This window comes from Alternaria arbusti, assembly GCF_024043155.1.
Source record: "Alternaria arbusti strain BMP 1465 chromosome Unknown scaffold_15, whole genome shotgun sequence".
NCBI classification, from domain to species: Eukaryota; Fungi; Ascomycota; class Dothideomycetes; order Pleosporales; family Pleosporaceae; genus Alternaria; species Alternaria arbusti.
The window spans coordinates 168481-188673 of NW_026249955.1; the positions used below are offsets into that span (position 1 = coordinate 168481).

At 53.6% G+C, this 20193-nt stretch overlaps 7 protein-coding genes across 7 annotated transcripts; 3 read left to right on the forward strand and 4 right to left on the reverse strand.

The window, feature by feature from the left end:
* Positions 1 to 325: 325 nt before the first annotated feature.
* Positions 326 to 1724, reverse strand: J4E86_008906 (uncharacterized protein; the record flags this gene model as incomplete). The annotated part of the gene is made up of 3 exons (XM_051449414.1): positions 326 to 1320; positions 1371 to 1482; positions 1554 to 1724. The coding sequence occupies 3 exons, from the start codon at positions 1722 to 1724 to the stop codon at positions 326 to 328; spliced, it is 1278 nt and encodes a 425-aa protein (XP_051299268.1).
* A 915-nt stretch (positions 1725 to 2639) lies between these two features.
* Positions 2640 to 6230, reverse strand: J4E86_008907 (uncharacterized protein; the record flags this gene model as incomplete). The annotated part of the gene is made up of 4 exons (XM_051449415.1): positions 2640 to 5031; positions 5076 to 5191; positions 5241 to 6147; positions 6199 to 6230. The coding sequence occupies 4 exons, from the start codon at positions 6228 to 6230 to the stop codon at positions 2640 to 2642; spliced, it is 3447 nt and encodes a 1148-aa protein (XP_051299269.1).
* An 890-nt stretch (positions 6231 to 7120) lies between these two features.
* J4E86_008908 (uncharacterized protein) lies at positions 7121 to 8275 on the reverse strand (the record flags this gene model as incomplete). Its single annotated transcript, XM_051449416.1, has 1 exon — positions 7121 to 8275. The coding sequence occupies one exon, from the start codon at positions 8273 to 8275 to the stop codon at positions 7121 to 7123; it is 1155 nt and encodes a 384-aa protein (XP_051299270.1).
* A 175-nt stretch (positions 8276 to 8450) lies between these two features.
* J4E86_008909 (uncharacterized protein) lies at positions 8451 to 9261 on the forward strand (the record flags this gene model as incomplete). The annotated part of the gene is made up of 3 exons (XM_051449417.1): positions 8451 to 8517; positions 8568 to 8648; positions 8699 to 9261. The coding sequence occupies 3 exons, from the start codon at positions 8451 to 8453 to the stop codon at positions 9259 to 9261; spliced, it is 711 nt and encodes a 236-aa protein (XP_051299271.1).
* A 92-nt stretch (positions 9262 to 9353) lies between these two features.
* J4E86_008910 (uncharacterized protein) lies at positions 9354 to 11314 on the reverse strand (the record flags this gene model as incomplete). The annotated part of the gene is made up of 8 exons (XM_051449418.1): positions 9354 to 9995; positions 10045 to 10070; positions 10239 to 10258; positions 10697 to 10750; positions 10804 to 10883; positions 10932 to 11057; positions 11109 to 11188; positions 11242 to 11314. 8 exons carry the CDS (start codon positions 11312 to 11314, stop codon positions 9354 to 9356), a joined length of 1101 nt encoding a protein of 366 aa, XP_051299272.1.
* A 424-nt stretch (positions 11315 to 11738) lies between these two features.
* J4E86_008911 (uncharacterized protein) lies at positions 11739 to 17008 on the forward strand (the record flags this gene model as incomplete). Its single annotated transcript, XM_051449419.1, has 5 exons — positions 11739 to 11883; positions 12151 to 12357; positions 12410 to 12498; positions 12545 to 14995; positions 15044 to 17008. The coding sequence occupies 5 exons, from the start codon at positions 11739 to 11741 to the stop codon at positions 17006 to 17008; spliced, it is 4857 nt and encodes a 1618-aa protein (XP_051299273.1).
* A 284-nt stretch (positions 17009 to 17292) lies between these two features.
* J4E86_008912 (uncharacterized protein) lies at positions 17293 to 19610 on the forward strand (the record flags this gene model as incomplete). The annotated part of the gene is made up of 3 exons (XM_051449420.1): positions 17293 to 17413; positions 17479 to 18377; positions 18423 to 19610. The coding sequence occupies 3 exons, from the start codon at positions 17293 to 17295 to the stop codon at positions 19608 to 19610; spliced, it is 2208 nt and encodes a 735-aa protein (XP_051299274.1).
* Positions 19611 to 20193: the final 583 nt, after the last annotated feature.

The window sequence follows — 20193 nt, forward strand, 5'->3', positions numbered from 1 at the left end:
CATCACGAACTCCTCCAGTAACCACCACCACCACCACCCATCAACACTGCAAAGTGTGTGACCTAACATCGAAGTATGCTCCAGAATCATGAGTTGGTAACAGTCCCATAACGAACGTGCTCTAAGTTGGTATTAAACGTACTAAGCGTGTGGTAAAAAAAACGGCGAACAAGGTGAGTGCTCTAGCTGATAGCGAACAAGAAAAAAAGGCGCCCGCCCCTATGGAACAATAAGGAAAATCGCATGTTGAATGTTCAGCCGAACCAGCTTTCTCCACTCTTCCAAACTCCTAGGCATGCCCATGCCGGGAACGTCATACCATCGCCTACTCTTCTGACGCCCAAACCTTCTCCCTTAGCACCATACGCTCATTCTCCGTTTCCACACCGCCATCAAGCGTCTTCTTCCACGCAAAGTATTCGCCCAACCGTATCTCAGCGTAACTCGCATAGTCGAACTCGATGAGCGAAATCTGCGCTTGGATCAACGCCCAGATGCCCCAATAAAACCCTGGAACGCCACGGAAGCGATCGACCTGCTCAAACAGCATCTCGAGCTCCTCCTCCTTGTAACTTTTATTCTGGTGCGCGTTGAAGCTGCGGAGGTATTCGCGGAGAAAAGCGCGGCGAGTGGTGCGTGTGGGCATGGCGTTGTAATCGCAGTCGAAACCGCCCCATTCGGCGAAGTGGTTTGCAATGTCAAAGGAAGCAGGAGCAGGAGTCGCGTATTCGTAGTCGATAAACGACACGCATGCAGCTGCAGTGTCGGGCGAGTCGGACCCGCTCGACGCACTAGATCGGCGCGAGGCAGAGGCAGAGGACGGCGTAGGCTCGAGAATCACGTTGCCGGAGAGGAGGTCGCAATGGGCGAAGACAAACGGATTCGAGCCGCCTACACCGGGCGTGTCACCCAATAACGCTACTAAGCTTTCGAGTTCCTGCATGAGCTCATCGCGCCGCTCGGCCTGCGCCGTTGTGTCGGTCGGCAGCGCGAGGATCCATTTCTGCATTGTTGTCCACACATTCGGGATGGGCTTGCCTGGCGTGAGGGTCGCCATGGCGGCTAGAGACGCACGCTTGTTGTTGTGAGATGTGAGTTGTGCGGGCGCGGGACATGTGCTGCTAATGCTCGATATAGGTAATGTGGCATGCCATTCTCCCAGCCTCTGTGCTACTCCTCGCCATACGTCTGGCCGTCGCAAATCTTCAGGCGTGCATACGTCGCCTGGAATGTACTTGTATAGGAGACCATTTTCAAACCGCGCGTACAGAGAGGGTGCGAGATTGTGGCGTGCGAGCAGCGAGTGGGAGCGGGTTTCCTCTAGTTTTCTTGTTTAGTCTCGGTCGTGGCGGCGGTGCATGGTCACGTACTCTCGCGGTCTATGAGGACGTCTGTTCCCTTTCCGTATGCTCGCAGCAGGATCGCGTCGTCGTCGACCTCGGTCTTGGACAGGCCGGGCAGGTTGTTCACCGCTTTCAGAAGCTATCCGTCGTCTTAGCCATGCGTGGAGAAAGGGGGCCGTGGCCAGTGCATGGCTGCGAGCATATGCATACCGTGTTCGTAATGCCATCGGTAAACCGCACAAACTCAATTGTGTCCTTGGTTTCCTCCCATTCTGGCCGCAGCGCAAGTATGAGGTTGAGGGCCGACTTCTCCGAGTCCGAGTTGTCGTAGCACTGCGGTATGTTCCGGAGTGAATCGTATGGTGATTGTGCTTTACTCATAATGATGTTTGAACTATGCCATGGTTAGTCTCATGGTGCAGTGTGGTGTTGGCTGGGCGGTGGAGGAGTTGAGAGGACATAGATGGTGGCTTCGGCGCATGTGAAAGGGTAAATTCTGAACACCAGCACCCGCAGTCGGAGGGGGCCATGACGTACCAATTGGGGATAGCAATGGCTGCGCGCAAAAGAAAAAGGAAGACACCTGCGGCTCTGGGCGGTCGGGATGTCTTGTATGGAGGGAGGGTTGGACTGAGCATGTGCCGCGATTCGATCGCCTACCCACGGGGGTCGCGTGGGCCCTTTTCTCAAGGGCTCTTCCCCTGTTCTAGCCCCGCAAAACCACACCGTCTGAGGACCCTGCCCTTGCACGACTGCTCGCCTCAGCCACACGCCACATGACGTCCCTCGGCCTGCCGACATCAATGCAATGCACCCAACGCGCGGTCCAAACCAGGCTTGATCCTGTCACTCGTTGTTACACACGGCGATGCAGCCTGCTCACCACTGCCGTCTGCCTAGGCGGATAGCCGGCTCGGTATGTACGACTTGTAGCTGTCTATGCACATCGACGTCTACTGCGGGGCTTCGACTCTCGCTATTCAAGCTATAGGTGCGCTTCATGCCGCCGATTGGGTGTCGGCAAACCACCTGCTTGATGGAGCATTGCCACAGGTTGATGTACACGTTGGCTCCATGACGCTCGAGTGAAGCCTCCAGTCGCTGCGAACAATCATATTGTACATTGCTAATCTCCCCACTGAGGCCAAGGCCGAAAGAGCCTCTCTCAAAACGCCGCGCTTACTGCGCATAGGGTATATCCGTAGTCTAACACCAGAGCTGAAGTTGCACGTAGATCACACCCACCACCCAAATCCCGAGCCCGTCTGTACCGTTGCGCCGAACATATGCAAATCCTCACTGTACTTTCCTGCCAGTGCCTCTGCGGGCCCTCCACTTGTACGACCCAAGGCCAATATCCATGGCGTTACTCTGGAGGTTTGTCAAGCCATCGAACGACTCTTTACCCAACGTGATGACCTTGACGGTGTTGCCAAAGCCGACGACTACACTGCGTTTCCCTAATCTAGTCATTGGGCCAGGAGCTGTCACGAAAAGCTCGTCATCATAAGGGACCTCTGTGGTTCCATCCAGGTTATCCGGAACGAGTGGTCGTGAGCGAAACTCGCCTGTGCTTGAGAGTGTCCAGGCCTCCCATGTGTCCGTGTCGCCAACGAAGCCTTTTCGACTGCCCTTGGCAAATACTCCCCCTAAGGAATTGGTAGCCTTCGGACTGCCTTGGTTTTGAGCTCGCTGCTTGAGAGCCGACGTGAGCGCCACTGGATCCACGCCTTGGCTAGATTCATCAGTGCCTGAAGTCGTGGACGATGGCGTAGGTGACTGTATACACCTTCTGATCCCCACGACACTGAGCGCATCCGTAGCCTCCCACACTCCGACAGGCTCGACGTAATGTACGGCCTCCTTTGCATGGTCGAGCCCACGGCATCCGTGCTTCTCCCTATCGAGCGGTTTTCCGAGACATATTTGTGACGACGTGTTGTCGTCAAGAGAGAAACTTTGCATGATCATGTGGTCTGTTTCTTGCTCTGTGTATGCGACAGCAAGCGAATTCACTGTTGGAGCTCCACATTGACATGTCCGTCGCATGGGATACAAGACTCTGAAGGAGTGCGGCTTGACGTGGCCGATCTGGAAAGAGTGTACGAGCGCTCGGCTCGTGAAGTCAAATATCTCAGCCTCCTCGTCGCGGAGTGCAAAGATGAGACCCAGACTAGGAACAGCCTCTATACATCGGATCTTCGCAGGGTTGCTGCCTGGAGGTGGCCCGGGGTCGAGACCGGCGACTACCTCGGACATCGTATTGCCCTCCTCCATAAGCGGCAGGATGTGGACTTCGCCAGGCTTCGTTACGAACACAACGCTGGTGTCGCCCTTGAGTGAGGTGTAGGTTGTGGTGCAGACGATGGGACTGCTTGATATGCGCCTGGTGTAGTGGATGCCTGTGCGTGCTTCGAGCCTGGTCAGGTGTCCGTCTGGTGTGATGATGATGAGGTAGAGCTTTTCGACATCTAAACGTGTCTTAAGGTAGGCAAATGTAAAGAGAACGGGCGCCTGTCCACGAATATCGATCTTCGGAAACAGAAGGAATCGTGATGCTGGGATGTCCCATAAGCCGATCTGGCCAGTATCTGCACAGATTGCAAGGATGTTGCCGCCATCGTCCATAGCCGTAGCATATATGGGCCAGAGCTTTGGCTTCATCGTTGCTGTCTGCAGCGTTGTGTGCAGATACCCTCCGCGGCCATGTAGCCACAGTGCAGTGCTCCGGTCAAGAGATATGCTTGCAAGATGGCCTCTCGAGCAAGAAGCCAATTGTACAACGTCAAGGTTCTGCGGCGTCGGCAATGTCTTGATAGACAATGTGACTTCGTCATCTTCTGTGTCTTCAGAAGTCTTCGGAAGTCCAGTCCAGAGAAGATAGTTCATGAATAATGTTACAGTCGCGATAAACGTAACGACGAGCAAGGCTACCGGAAACGCATGTGCTTGCGCAAAGCGGCGGACTCCATCGGTGAAAGACAGCGGCGGCTGAGGTCGGTCGCGCCCGTATGCCCCTTTCGCAACCACGAGGATGGGGTCGTAAATACGGGCTATGAAGCTTGAAGCACCCGGCTTGATGAATCCAAATAGTTCCCGGGCAGTATTGTGATCTTGAATCCTAAGCCAATCAGCGGGTGTCCTAGCCTGATTGATTGGTGGTGGGCTCCATGTGCTGTCAGGGGTACGCCTCCGTCTCCTCATTGTGAGGTTTCGGCGAAGCGTATCGATGGATAATTGCTTGCCGTCGTTGTCGAAAAAATGCCAGTTAATAGCGAGAATAATGGAACAGATCGCGACTGTGCCAGCAAAGCGCGTGCTGAGTGGCAGGGTACCTTCTAACAACGCTCCAAGCCAAGACTGCCGCTCCGTTCCTTTCTTGTTGTTGTTTTGATGGAGATCGGCGCGGTCCAGTGAGTCTGAAAGTTCCATTCTCTGCACGTCGACGCTGAGAACAGCGACAAAGAAGGTCAAGTGGAAAACAAGGTCGAATACGAGGGTGACGGCAGCGAAGACGCAAAAGTCGGCTACCCAGGGTGAAACGAGCCGGGAACAAAGGTACAAAAGGGCCAGATTTTGGAAGGCAATGGCAAGAGATAGATGTCCGACTTCACCGAGCGCGTTCCCGATTCGCTGGTAAGGGGGCATCTCCGGGGGTGTCTCGAGGACGACATTAATCAAACGAAATCTAGTTGTGTCAGCCAGGTTGGGGAGGAGCAACAGTGTACGCACATATTTCCCAATCCAAAACAAAAGACAACTCCAGGAAACCATGGGCGGGGTATTCGCGCTAAATCAATTCCAAGATAGGTACAGAGGGTGAAACTGGCGATGACGCAGATGGACATCTGCCCGGTGGTTAGCAGTGGAAGTAGTAGCATGTGGGAGTGAGTATACCTTGGCACATATGGTTACAAGCAGACCAAACCAACTCTTGACTGCTCGCAGCTGCATCATCCTCCATATGACATAGACCGCGGTCACTAGGTAGGACGCTGCTAAGAACAAGTCGTCGTTCAAAGTCATCGGCTTGAACCGGAACTCGTAGAGTCGACTCCGCCCGACCTGGCCGTCGGGCGGGAAGATGGTCCAGTCTGGGTCCAGCTTATCAGCCAGAAGGCGCGACCGTGAGTCCCAAGTATCTCCCAAGCTCGAGTTGGTCTGGTCGAACAGCGTGATAACCAACGCATCCGCGGCGCGAAGTTTGGTGGCCGAGAAGGACTTGCCGGCAAAGACGGTGCTCGGGCGCAGGGTGACATTGAGTGCCGAGCGGATGCGATTATGGGCGTTGATGGTATCGAGGAGGTTGTCGTCTTTCTCGAGCGCGCTCAGCGAGCAGTCCCAGTACATCAACGGCGAGTGCCAGCCCCACTTCTCTCCGGCGGGTGCCACGAGGCAGCCCGGGGCATCGCGCTGGAGCATGTACTGGTCGTCGTACGCAGCGCTCTCTCGCGTGTCAAAACCGCCGTTGATGAGCACTTCCTGGACATGCATCGCTTCGCGCAGCACCGGCAGGGCAATTGCATTCATGTAGTCGCCGTGGACCCAGACCTGGCGCACGACGACATCGGCGGGGCGCTCGCCCTCGACCTCGGTGGTCGATGTCCAGACATGCTTGGGGAGATTGCGGAGGGCAGCGGCGGCGGAGCTGTCGGCCTGGAAGACGGCCTGGTAGCAGAGCAGGACGGAGACGGTGATGGTCAGGACAATGGAGAGCAGCCAATGCCGGGCCGTGGCAGTGCCGTGGGCCTGGAACGCGCGGCGGATGGGGTGCGAGGTGTCGAGCCGTGGTGGTTCAGTGGTACTAGAGCAGCGTTTAGAGGCGGACGCGTGGTATGGGGCAGCAGCGACTCACCCACGCAGCGGATAGAGAAGATACCAGATCATGGCATGCCCGGGCGGCCGAGGGTTTGCGACGCACTCTCCGTCGAATGCGATGTGTACGGGTGTGGGGCTTGCTGAGCATCTGTCGGAGCAGGCGCGAGGGACGGCCGGCGAGGGCGCGTTGACTTTTGTGGGTTGGGATCTAAAGGCACCACGTCGGCCGGCGAGGGCGATGGCGCAGCGTCACTTTGACTTTGCGGCAACTGCCCAGGGCGGTCTTGGTCTCGACGAGCATGATTGATTATTCGTGGCGTTGGCGGCGCCGGCGACGTCGACAGAGCTGCCAAGCGCAGGCCATGTCTCATCCCATCCACCGCACCTTGGTGTTACACCCTCAGCGCAGCGCGCCAATGGGCTGCCGCCCCTGCAAGCGACTGGCGCACTCGCTCCGCATGCGACGACTCGTCCTACACACACGTTCTGTTGACGTCGCCGATGCGCCTCTGCTCGCGTTCGCACCTCGAAGCGGGACGCGACCTCAGTAGCTCGCAAAGCGGGAAATGATTGGCGTGTGGCTTCGTCTATTCAGGAGCTGTCACGGCACCGCTGACAGCATCCTAGTGCCCATCCTACATAGGTTCGCGGCGGCATCCCACATGCAGGGGCCCCGTCCCACGCTGGTGCTGCCAACTGCCTGCCTCAGGTCGCGCGTCTGCTGTCCATCCACGCACCCTGGGTATCAAATAAATCTACACTACATCCAGCTTGTGCTATAATGCGCCGATATGTCCCAGCATGCTCAGCCTGAACTACGTCGATCGTAACATCCCAACATTGCTGCCCATGCTGCCCGATATCCCCAATCTCGGTCCCATTCACAGCGGAGCCGCGTATCGCTGACCATCGGCGGCCTCAACACGGCCAAGCCGGCCTGTAAAGTTATACTTTCACATTCACGTGCCGTCCATCTTCTCATTGTCGTCATCGTCATCATCATCCATCTCTTCGTCGGCGTCTTCCCAGTCCTCATCTTCCTCGCCGGTAGAGGGACCGAGTACGTCGTTGAGCTCCTTCAATATCTCATCGGCGTGCTCCTTCAGCCGCTCGTCCTCCCACTCCAGCATGTTGTAGAGCTTGAGGCAGTTCTCCAGCCAATCGCGACTGGCACGCAGTAGTGATGTTGCAACCTTTTCCTCTCCTTCGGTCTTTTGCTTTCCCGCGAGCAAGTGCAGGCACCAACCGCCCAGATACCAAGCATCGACACTGCCGTCGTTCTCGCCCACTAATCGCTCCAACACTTCGATAGCCTCGTCTTCCATCTCAGCTTCCATGAGCAGGCGAGAAAGACTGATACGAGTTGAGTAGTCTGGGACCTTGGGATTGTCTGGGTCGAGATCTTTCCAAAGATCCATACTCCGTGTCAGTGCGGATTTTGCTTCGTCGGGCTTGAGCTGCGAGATGCGTATCGATGCGAGCGTTTGTAGTGGTTCTGGGTTTTCGGGTGCGAAAAGTAGTGCTTCGGTGACGGCAGCGTTGCATCGCGCTTCGGCGTCTTCTTCCCAGGACAGATCCGTCATGTAGACTTCAGCAATACCACAGAGCGAGTTCGCTATCTTTTGTCTCTTCTCCTCCAGCAGCTCCTCGACTTCGTCCTTCTTCACCCGCTTGCCTTCCAGCTCACTGATCTCCCTCTTCAGCACTTCAATGCCCTTCTCGAACCACCGCACACTCTCGGCGCCTCCCTCCTCGTTTAATTGTGCTAGCCATAAGAACTTCTCTGCGCCATCGTTCGCGCCTTCCGGGTCGATTACAATTGCTGCTTGGAAGGCTTCGCGCGCAGAGTCTGGGTCGCCCATTTCGACATTGATCTCGCCGAGAAGGTTCAGTGCAGGTAGTGCTGCAGCGGAGGGTTTTGATGTGCCGGGCTGGAGTAGGTTGAGGGCTCTTCGTGCGGCGACCAGCGCTTCTTCGGGTTGTGACGTTTGTAAGAAGGTAGCGGCTTGAATCAAAAGTTCTTCTGGTGACGCCTTCGGTTTCTTCGATTCTTTTACTGCGCCGCTCTTTGCGCTCTTCTTCGCCTTGCGATCGGTAGGTTTCGTTTTCGCCATGATGTGAGATGTGTGTGGTGTTGTGGATGTATGATGTAGCGGTCCAAGATTCCCAAAAATTTCTAGAGATCGGCGGTCGGACGGAGCTAACGTGGGGAAGGCGCGCCCCACCAGAGCAGCCTCAGCGTCACTTGCAGATGCCATCACTGTACTGATTTCCATACTACTTCACACAATGGGTATCGAAGACCAGAAAGAAGAGCGCGAGGTGCTCGAGTCTATCTTTCCCGACGAGATCACAGGTGGCGCTTTCCTGCGCAACATCTTCTTACTATATACTGACACTCCGCAGATGTTTCCGAGACAGAGTTCCGAATCGCAATAACGCTCGACGATGGCCGCCACGAAGACGTTGAAACAGAAGAAGAGCAACGTATGCGCTTGCATTATCTCTACAGACAGACTTAAACTCATGTCCACCAGCTGTCATCATCCTCAATGTCTCCTACCCGCCCAACTACCCCGACGAAGCCCCCCGACTCGACGTAACACAACCGCCCAACGCGCCACGACACCAATACCTCGACATACAGGAAGACAAGCAACGCCTGCTAGACTCGCTCACGGAGACGATAGAAGAGAACCTCGGCATGGCCATGGTCTTCACCCTCGTAACCGTCCTCAAAGACAGCGCCGAGCTGCTCATAACGGAGCGCCAAAACGCGAAGCAAGCCCTCGTCGATATCGCCAAGGCCAAAGCCGAGGAGGAAGAGAACAAGAAGTTCCAGGGTGAGGCGGTCACACGAGAGACGTTCCTCGCATGGCGAGAAAGGTTTAGGAAGGAGATGGAGGATGAGAAGAGGCGGAAGGAAGAGGAGAAGGAGCTGGAGGATAAGAAGAAGAGGATTGTCAAGGAAGAGAAGAAGTTGACGGGTAAGGAGCTGTGGCAGCGAGGCTTGGTCGGCAAGGTGGATGATGATGATGACGATGACGATGGTGTAGACGGAGTGGATGTAGGGAAGTTGAAGATTGAGGCGGCTTCATAGTGACTACAGTGCATTGGCATGGTATATCAGGTCGAACATATACCCATCTTGCGATGCGCAGATACAGCAAGCCATAATATAGTATATTGTGCTCATGGTTCCGGCTTGACGACGCGTAAAGGATGCCTCTTCCTTCCCCTCACAATCGTCTGTCCCTCCTTGAGCACAAGTTCAGTCTCCATATCTACGATCCTCTGCATCTTCTTCGTCATCAAGATATCCTTCCTGATGTCCGCCTGGTGTGCTTCCTGGTTCGCCCTCAATGAATCACGAACCGCAGTTTGCCATTTCACAGTATCTTCGCGCTCCTTCGATTGCGCGGTTATGAGTACGTCCCACACGTCCTCCTGCTGGCATATGGGCAGCCACCAGTTTTCCAGAAGGACCCTCGTGTCGAAGAGCTCGTTCTTGCGCCGTAGTCGCTGTTGGATGACGCGACTCAGTGCTGGAGGTTGCGGCTTCGTGAGGCGCAGGAAGGGTACGCCGTTTGCGGAGGCGAGGATAGGGACGCGGCGGGGTCCAGAGGTTTTTGCATAGGGTCGCACGTTGAGGACGGCTCTCTCGGGTGGAAGGCACGCAAGCCGTTCTTTGGGAGGGTCTGGCAGCGTCGTCTTTTCGTACCGTCTTATGGGAGGGGCGCGTATTAGACCGCGGGGCAATTGAGAGATCAGTTGCGTCAGAGTGCTTGCGCTGGCTGTATTGCCAGTAGCGGAGGCATCGAGATGGTCGAGTGTCTGTACATTGTCAATTGATGAATTCAAAGCTGCAGTAACATAGACCAACCTCATAACCAGCTTTGAAGCTCAGACCTAATTGATAAGGGCTCTGTATCTTCCTGTTCCGCCGAAACTTGTTGCGAATGGCGTTGAACAAAGAGACTCGGTCGTCATCTGGGAGCGGAGCGGAGGAACATCGCGACAGCAAGGCTCGATAAAGAGCGATTGCTAGAAACGATGTTAGGGTTCATTGGTATTTACCAAAAGGCTCAGTGTCTAACCTGCTACGCGGTGTTGTGTCGACCGTTTAGGCTGGAGGAATCGGGGCATGCATGAGATGGCTCGGTGGTGGAGGTCCGAGGCCTGCGCCGCAACGCGAAGGATTTGGGCTGGGATGATAGATATCACGTGCGCACCACCTCTTTCCAAAGTACGATATTGCGCGTATGCAGGTACTCGATATTCGCCACGCTGGTAACTGACTTCAATATTCTGCTGTAAGAACGTCCTCAGAGACTCCGCAAAGAACGAGACAGGAGCAAAATGAAGTAATATAAGTTGTTGATAATCCTGATCTCTTGTCAGGCTGTATGGCTACGCTAGCAGACCATAACTCCGTTCCATGCGCATTCATTTCCTTCGTGCATCATATCTTATGCCCATATCATGCCTGATTCTTAGATCTTTTCTGGAGCAGGCTGTGCGCGTTCTTCTAGAACATCGCGCCTTCAGGTGGCTGTGGAAGCTTCTTGTTCTGAGGCAGCGCCATATACCTGATGCGCAATTAGTATTATGCAAATCAATTTCAGCTTATGGGTATGCTAACCTTCGGAGCTCTATCAGTATCGTCTCCATGGTGAAATCGCGCTTCCATTGAGCCAGACATGGCAGCTTCGACCCATCGACCTGATATTGTCAGTATGCGCCCAGCATCTACGCCTCCGACTATCGCACCTTTCCGTTCTGAGGGTTGACGCAGGGTAGGTTGATCTTGGTTGTGAACTTGATCTCCGGAGGAGTGTCGGGGTAGTCAGGGCCGCAGTGGATCGATACGCTGTAAATGCGGTTCTCGTGGACGCTCTGCGACGGGGTCAGTATGCAGATTGTGACGCGGAAAAAAGGAGCACATACGTGTGGTGGGCCGAGAATGGTACCGTTCCAGTCGGACATCAGCAGGTCGTCGCCATTGTCAAGACCGTATGAACAGGCCTCTGTAAACTCTCAGTACCCTGTTACCCACGGCTATACCACAGATCTACCATACCAGCACCGAGACCCTTCTCGCCCTTCTCGAGCTCTTCCAGCAGGCGGAAGTTGCGCGGAACCTTAGCGCCCATAGTAGCGGTAGTTATGTGTAAAGGCTGAACAGAGGTGTGGCGCGTGAGGAAGTGGGATGGACCCCGCTATGCGATATTGGTAGCTGTTGACGGTTGTGGATAGTTTGATTGAGCTTTGTAGCTAATGTAGCTAGAGTGTAGATTGCTGGCAGTGTACTCGACTCAAGCGCAATTGTTAAGTTCTGGGTGGCAGCAGGATAGATGTTTGTCTAAACATGCCTGCCGGGCCCGCTAGCGTCGATGGTTATGACGAGGCACCCGTGGACCAGGGTCTCACCTGGCACGCGTGAATCGCTTGGCCCGTCGCCCCAGACGCGACAACGTTGCCTTTAGCGATTCGACAGAACAACAACCCAATACCCAACTCTCAAGTCACTCCTTTGCCTGGAAGGACCGTCCAGATGCTTCGGCTCCTACCAAAAGAATGACAGCTCAAATCTTGGCGGCTGAACTAGGCAACCTCATACAGGATGCAAAACGCAAGAATACCGAGCTACGCAATGCTGCAGAGACGGCCTTGAAGGACTTGAAGTCGCTTTCCAATACTTCAGAAGCCCAACTCTCGGCTGGTGAGATGCCTACTGTCACTTGATCTGCACGTGTTGACGGAATCAAGATCTCTCGCGACGACCACATTTCATCTCGCCCTTCTTGATTGCTTGCGGAACCCAAAATGCCAAATTTGCATCTACTGGAATTTCATGTCTCCAAAGACTCAGCGTTTCGCGAGCATTGCCACGGGAACGGCTAACAGAAGTGCTTGAAGCGTTCAAGCAATCTGTACCATCAAGTAAAAAGACCGAGCAGGATGCTTCAGACGTAGCTAACGCTGTCAGGTCATGATATCCAGCTGAAGATACTGCAGGCGCTACCTTCACTGCTTCAGAACTATCCCGCGGAAATACGCAGCGAGTCATTATCCGCTGTTCTGCAAATATGTTCAAGTCTCCAGAATGCGAAGAACTTTGCTGTCAGCAACACGGCTGCAGCCACATTACAACAGTTGGTGATTGTCGTATTCGACAGAGTTGCGTCCGAAGATGGTATGATGCTGAGTCAAGGGACATAGGTGTTATAGGCTGACCAAATGCAAAGAGAAAGCCTTAGAGATTCCTACAGTGACCGAGGTGAAAGGCGATGATGGCCAAGTCTCAGTCAGACCGGCAGCGAACGATGCCTACAAGGTTTGTCATCTTCTCAAATGCCAGTAGCTTTACTGACGAAGTTTAGATGTTTACCGATCTCATCGCACTCATCGTTGGAGAGAAGCCAGTCTTCATGCGATTTGCTTCGCTACCGCCAGCCTCGACGCTGGAGCTGATCGAAGCAATCCTATCAAACCACAACAAGATCATGACGACGCATCCGGAACAGATTTACATTATGCGAACGCAGTTAATGCCGCTCATCATCCGCTCTCTATCCGATCGTTTGTCCTTTGCGGTGACTGTGCGCATCATCCGGATACTACATCTGATCATTCGGTATCATCTTGACACGCTCCCCTCCGAATGCGAGATTGCGCTCGGTCTTTTGAACCATATGCTCGATCCTGAGGCCTCTCAGGCATGGAAGAGAGTTCTTTGTCTTGAGGTGTTCCGCAGCATTTACGCCGATTCTAGACTTCTCCTAGCAATCTATGCCCTATTTGATGCGGAAAGCGGAAAAAAGAACATATTTGGAGACAACCTAGCAGCTTTCGTGCGCCTTGCGACTGAAAAGCCATCGGCGATTGGCTTAGGTCAGCAGTCAACAGCTGCCGCTGGTTTTGAAGAAGAGGTATCGGATCAAGCTGTCGCTGAAGCGGGCGCATTGGCTGGCGTCATAGGTGGTTCTGTGAGCGATACTAGCAACCATGTTCGTCCTTCTGGCATCAGCATGCAATGGAGTTCTCTCAAAACTCCGTGCATCGAACACCTCGACAAAACCGATCCACCTGCACTACCCGAAACGTACATCTACAGTCTGGTGTTGACATGTATCACCAACATTTCTGAAAGCCTCGCAAAATTCGTTCTTCCTCTTACTGTACATCATGAGAGCAGAAGCCGGAAGAAAACCAAAGCCGATGAAATGAATGAAGACGACACGGATGTCGCATCGCCAGATCGAAGCACTCGAAAGCTTTCGAGGACTCATTCTTTCCGCAAAAAGACTATACCAGTCAATCCTCTGGATCTGACCGATCACCCGGCTTACTCATACGTGCAGACCTCGACCAACTTGGTCACGGAATGCTGGCCTGCAGTACTTGCAACCTGCTCAACATTCCTTAATGCTACGCTTGATACGGACTATTACAGGGCTCTGATCCGAGCCATACAAAAGTTTACTCAGGTTGCCGGACTGCTCAGACTCTCAACGCCACGAGATGCATTCCTCACTACTATGGGTAAAGCAGCTGTCCCATCGAACTTGCTGCTAGCCAACGCTTCGTCTCCTACTAATGAGAAGTCTGGGATCTTCTCTAATGCGAGAGGGATGCTCAGTGTGGACAGCTTTGTGAGCCAAGCTTCCTCAATGTCCACCGACAAGAACAGGCGCCCTTCACACGATGTTACAGCCCCCACGCTGGGCCCTCGCAACTTACTGTGCCTGCGGGCTCTACTCAACCTTGCAATTGCACTAGGACCAACGCTACAGTCAGCATGGTCTATCGTCTTTGAGACGCTACAAGTAGCCGATCTAGTGATGGCGTTGTCGAGCCAGAACAGCAGTCGCGCATCTGGATCTGGAAGCCGTGCGGACATGGATACCAATACAGAGAAATTAGAGGCAGAGACCTCAGCCGTCCAGAGTGCTGCGCGCAGGCTCTTTGAAAGTACAGTTGACTATCCTAATGAGTCCTTTTCCGAGGTACTACAAGCGCTTTGCTCACTGCTAAACGGGGTATCATCATCAGAGAGCGGACAAAGAACACCGATTACCTCCAGCCGTCCTCAGGTTTCACATCGGCGTCTCGGTAGCGCATCGGGAATCGGTCTCAATACAGATGCTAACTCTCGCGACTCGGCATTTGCGTTGAACAAAATTGGAGAGCTGGCGTCATTGAACGAAAGTAGATTGTCGCAATATGATCCCGCTGATAGTGGATGGGACATCCTGATTCGAGAAGTTATACGCTACTCCACTGACAGTCGAAAAGCGACGCCTACAAGGCTGCTGGCAGCCGACATCTTAGCAAGGACAGTTAGGGAGATCGCCGAGCTCTCCATGTCCGACGACCAACGCGAAGAGATACAGGCTCGCATACTTGCTGCACTGCAAAAGCAGATTACCGACCTCCATCATTATGATGGGGTCAACAAAGACACGATCAGCGACACTGATATACGGGTACATCAAATAGCTCTAGAAGCACTCAAGAGCGTGATTGAGCAATGCGGCGAGTCCTTAGTTGCTGGCTGGACTTCTGTCATTGAGAGCTTGATGAGCGTATTCACCCAAAAATTGCCATCGGCGCAGAAAAACCCGGAAGACGTCGAGACCTCTGGAAACAGTCAAGCCACAAGTTCCACTACAGACGTTATATCAAGGTCTCTTGCTCGATCGGCATTTGCGACAGCCAATCTCGTCTGCTCGGATTTCATGACTGCTGTTCCGGATGCTTGCCTCTCGACGCTTTTAGAACTCTTGCGCAGGTTCTGCTCCCAAAGAGAGGATTTGAACATGTCTCTCACCGTGAGTGATTCTTTCTTAAATGCGTGATAAGTGTCTAATTTGTTATAGGCGATCACCTTCTTTTGGAATGTGTCAGACTACTTACAGTCACGGACCGATCTCTCCTCATTGGTGGAGGTTGTTACTCAGACTAGTGGCAAGAACGACGTCGAAGATGCCGTAAGCACACATTCACGAGAAGGAAAGACTGCGGCATTGTGGCTTCAAGTTCTGCTAAATCTCTCATCCATCACAACGGATGAACGCATTGAGGTGCGGCACTCTGCGATCCAAACTATACAGCGGATCTTCGAGAACTGTTCTGATCAGTTGTCATCGGAAGTTTGGTTGCTTTGCCTTGGTACAATCCTGTTCGGTATGGTGGAGGCCAACTTGAACGTCCAGAACGATATTCGGATACAAACTTCACGCAAAGACGACCACAAGGAATGGGATGAGACTACAAAGGCGGTTCTTCAGACCCTGACCGTTCTCAACACTACCTACATGGAAAAGTTGGATACGTCTCAGCTTGGTGACGCATGGTCAGAGCTACTGGAACTCCTGAACCGCTACTTCGAATACCACTCGCATGCGTTAGGGGCTTCGGTGTTCGCCACAATGACAGGTGTTCTCTCTTCCACCGAAACTGCTCAGGTATGGAGTACCGATCCTCTTCTCAAGACTGCAGCGGTATGGAGAAGCTACTTTTCCTCTTCAGACGCTTGGCAAGAGGTACACGAAGAGGACAACCAAGACGCTTTCATTGCGTATGCAGAGGCTTTCAAAGCGATCTACCGCCTCTCTGATCGGCTCCTTAACAAGGATCTGCCTTTGATGCTCGCGAACCTCGAAGCTTGCGTTGTCAACTCGGACGAAGTCGCTTACTCTTCGGATTTGGACACTATGACCACTCTCCAGAATCGGGTGGTGGAATGCTTAAGGATGGTCAAAACGGAAGAAGACAACGATATTCCACCGTATCTGATACGCATGTTGGGCCGGTTCATTACGCTGCCGTACACCTCCTTGGCTAAGTTCCCGGAAAAGCGCGGGCCAACCTTTGTCGCACTCTCAAAAGCCTCAATGACGCTGCTGCAAGACATCGTCGTCAAACATGTTGAGCTGAAAGAGATGTACATGACTGATGCACTGTCTTTCGCTTTTACCAGTCTGGCGCAACCGATTGAAGAGAAGTACGTGTGGCAACGAGAGGGTCGAGCACCGACCTTATGGCAAAAGGCTACAACAACATCTACAGCTATACTTGAGTCGGTATTGCCACACGTCAACTCCAATCAGGATATCTGGACCACCCTTGTCAATATTGCGCACTGCATCACGCGTGCACAATCGTTGCCTAATGCACCCGCCTCTCTAGAGAAGGACGAACAGTTCGACATTGAATCTTTGGCTCAATTTCGCAGCCTAATTACCCTACCACTGGGCTCGACTTCTCTCCCACATAGTCTCCGGCAAAGCTATGCGCGCAATCTCTTCAGCACATCTCTGATACACAGTCCTTTATCCGGAGAGCTACCTGACATTAGCACCTCTCCACTGGAGGAGCTTTACAAAACACGTCTTGGACAGACTGCCGAGCTGAACTACACTTGGCGACCAGATATGAGCTATGTCTGTCTTTCCGAGCTCTTCAATCTCGTCGCCGTGAACGATAGTAGTCGCGAACGTATCTGGCTGGCCAAAGCAGCGGCCCCATACCTCATCTTGAGATGCGCACTTCCCCTCAAGACGTATATCGCAGACCAGCCCCTTCGCGGTCGTATGCCGGCGCCAGAGTCGCAGAGACGCGAGTTGCTCTTTGTATTAGAGCAACTGGAACAGTTGGAAAGCGAGCCGCAGGCTATACCTGATGCTCCGGGTGTCAGGTCACAACATAGGAGACATTTGCATAGGCTGTATCCGCTGCTTCTCAAAGCAACGAGGGTAGCTAGGCAGGATGCTGAGGTGTTTGAACACTTGGCGCAGCTGACTGATCTGGTTGGAGAGGAGTTTGGGTTAGACGATGATTGAGAAGCAGATTAAGCCATCAAATGAGCATTTCTCCCTTTTTTGAAAGCTACTATGCACATATGATGCCCTGGTTGTCTGATGAAACCAAGATCCTTATTTTCAATAGGTAATGGCTCAAAGTAAACCCTGAGAAGATCGAGCGCCTTCGTACTTCGTACAGCGGCTCGGGCTAAGCGGATCCTTCAGGGCTTCCATCCCCGCAAAAGCACAGACACCGGAGACATCTAACAGCTCCACACATTAACTTCTTGTCGCGGAACACTCGCGCGCAGGCGGAATTAACCATGAGCGCCGCATCGCCAGCAGACAGGAATAATGCGAGCGATACCATGAGTCCGCCAAACGAATCCGGCAGTAGCGCAAAGCGGAAACACGAGAATGGCACGCCCGTCCAGCGCGCGAAGCGTAAGTAAGCCCGTCGTGCATGAGATGGCATGTGACCCGACACTGACTCTGTCTACCCGTCTCAGGCAACAGGTATATCAGCATTGCGTGTAATGAGTGCAAAAGGAGGAAGATCAAGTGCAATGGCGAGACGCCATGTCAGCGCTGCGGCAATCTCAACCTGGAGTGCGCCTACGCTCCCAACTGCTGCAACTCGTTCAAAGACAGCGACGAGTTCAAGCAGATGTCGACGCATATAACTTCTCTCCAGCAGCAGGTTGACGATCTCTTCCAAAACCTCAGCGCGCTCCGGGCCCAGGTCGACGTACAGAGCAACGGCTCCATCGGCACACCCTTCAATCCCGACTACCAGCAGACGCCTATGCTGCCTCCCCCCTCCGCCCGCTCACGATCGAAATCCTTCAGCAAGCACCCCCGCTTCCACGGCCCGACGTCGAACGCATTCAATGTAGGGGTGGCGAGGTCGAGCCTGAAGACTATGGGCATAAACGCTGGCGAGGAAGGCGAAGACGACGGCATCTTGACCCGCGACGCGACACCCAGGGCATCGCCTCCCATACCCAACGCTATGATGCCGAAACGCGCCCTACACGCGGATAAAGACCCCATATGGTCCATCTCGAAGCACGAGGCTATCCGCTTGGTGCATGTATGGCACGAGGAGATGGGTATTATGTACCCCATCTTGGAAGTCGATAGACTGCAGCGCTATGCCGAGATGCTGTTTACCTTTGTAGAAGCAGCGGCTAGGTCGGGATTGATGCAAGGTGCTCTTCCTGGGTCGGACGCAATGGTGGACGATCAGATCAGCGTACTGAAGCTCGTTCTCGCTATCACACTGGTTCTTGAAGGTGGAGGGAAGGATCCTCTCGGCGAGAGGCTCTTCGAGAACGTGCATAAGATCGTTGACAAGGCCTTGTCTGAGCCTGTTAGCCTCCATGGAATTAACCTGCTGGTGTTGACAGTAAGTAGTATGTTCGGTGTAACTGGACTCTGCTTACAGACCTAGGCTATGTATCACTTCACTCGGGACGACGAAGCCATGGCATGGCGAGTGATTGGCCTGGCGGCACGACACTGTCTGGAGTTGGGTTTACATCGTCGAGACACTTATGTGGCTCTCTTCCCTGATCCTGAAGAGCAAGCGACGGCGATCCGGACTTTCTGGACTATCTACGTGCTGGACCGTCGGTGGAGCTTCGGCACTGGCATGCCTTTTGCTCTGCAAGACGCGGATATTGACACTAATGTTCCAAAACCGGATATATCAACGCACGAATCCACGCCGTATCTCAATGCCATGATCCAGTACTCTGTCATCGGTTCGAAAGTATGGAAGTCTGTCGCCGATGTAGGACACCAGGATAAGATCAACAAGGATGATATCTCTTTTCTTGACTTCCAGGTTCTGAACTGGCACCGCAGTATACCGGAGACGCTGAAGTTTGTCCACCCGGATAGTGGTAGACAGGTTGACCCTCCTGCACGGGTCATCCATCGTCTGCAGGTCGTGCTCTACCTGCGAGCCAACCAGATGCGCATCCTCATCTACCGCCCAGTATTACATACCGCAACTACCATCATGGAGAACCTCGACTTTGCACACGTCGTAGTCAAGGTCGCCAAAGATACCATCCGTATACTGACATATATCAACCAAACTTCAGACATTTACAGAAGCCAGCAGACCATGTTCAACTACTTCCTGATATCGGCGCTAGCGGTACTCTTCCTGGCTGTGGCTCACGCGCCGGCCGAATTCAGCCAGCAGTCTCGCGACGAGTTCTACATGGCGCTTGAGCTTGTCCGTGGTCTTTCGTCGAACTCATACGTCTCGAAACGCTTGTGGAGAACGATCAAGACGATCAAGGAAGTTGGACCCCGTCTCGGACTAGTCATACGCAACGATGACACTCACGATGCGCACTCTTCCGCCGCTGTCGCAATGGCGGGCCTTGCAGGTCACTCGATGGATGATCTTGCCCTGTTCTCGAATGGGCGTAATGGACCTAACCTCGATACACCGCATGGAATGGCTAGCGATTTGACGACGTTGTTCGAGGCTGCTGGGGGCATCTTCAACCTCAACGGCTTTGGGGGCGCAGGAAGTGAGCTGCCCAACTCAAATGGAGAGTTTGTGAATGGTTTCTCACATGAGAATGACGAGCTGGCGAGGATACTGAGGGACTTGTTCTGATGCCCGGGCAAAGCTATTGGGCCACCATTCTTCTGATATATCATGGACACTTACGTCGCTCTTGTAATACTCACTACGTACTTGAAATAATATTCTGTAGGTATCAGTACATTCGTGATTCCTCTGCACTATACCTAGCACCTGCAAGTTCGCAGGGCCTGGCTAGATCACGTGGTACCCAATCGCTAAGCTCGGGCAACCTGCGATCTTCACCTGCCAAAACACAGCTTCAAACATACACCTGTGACGCCTGACGATCGGCCGTACTGATAGAGAGGCAAATTCGGCGCACAGAAACTTTAACGCTCTCCCATCAGGCTCTGCGCTCGCTCGACCCCTCCCCCACCGGCCTCACCTGGATTACGACTTTCGCCGAGCCCTTCCCTGTCCGCTACCCCAACGCCAACTCACATGCGATAACAAGGCTGCAAGTGCAGCTTCGCAAAAGAAATATACCCTCACACTCAACCGTGCTCTCCTCCCCGGCACCCTTCGCTTCTGTCTCGATCGCGAACCATTACCCCCACATTCGCATTTTCCAACCCCTCGCCCTTCGTATCCACGCACGCATTGCGGCTGCGCG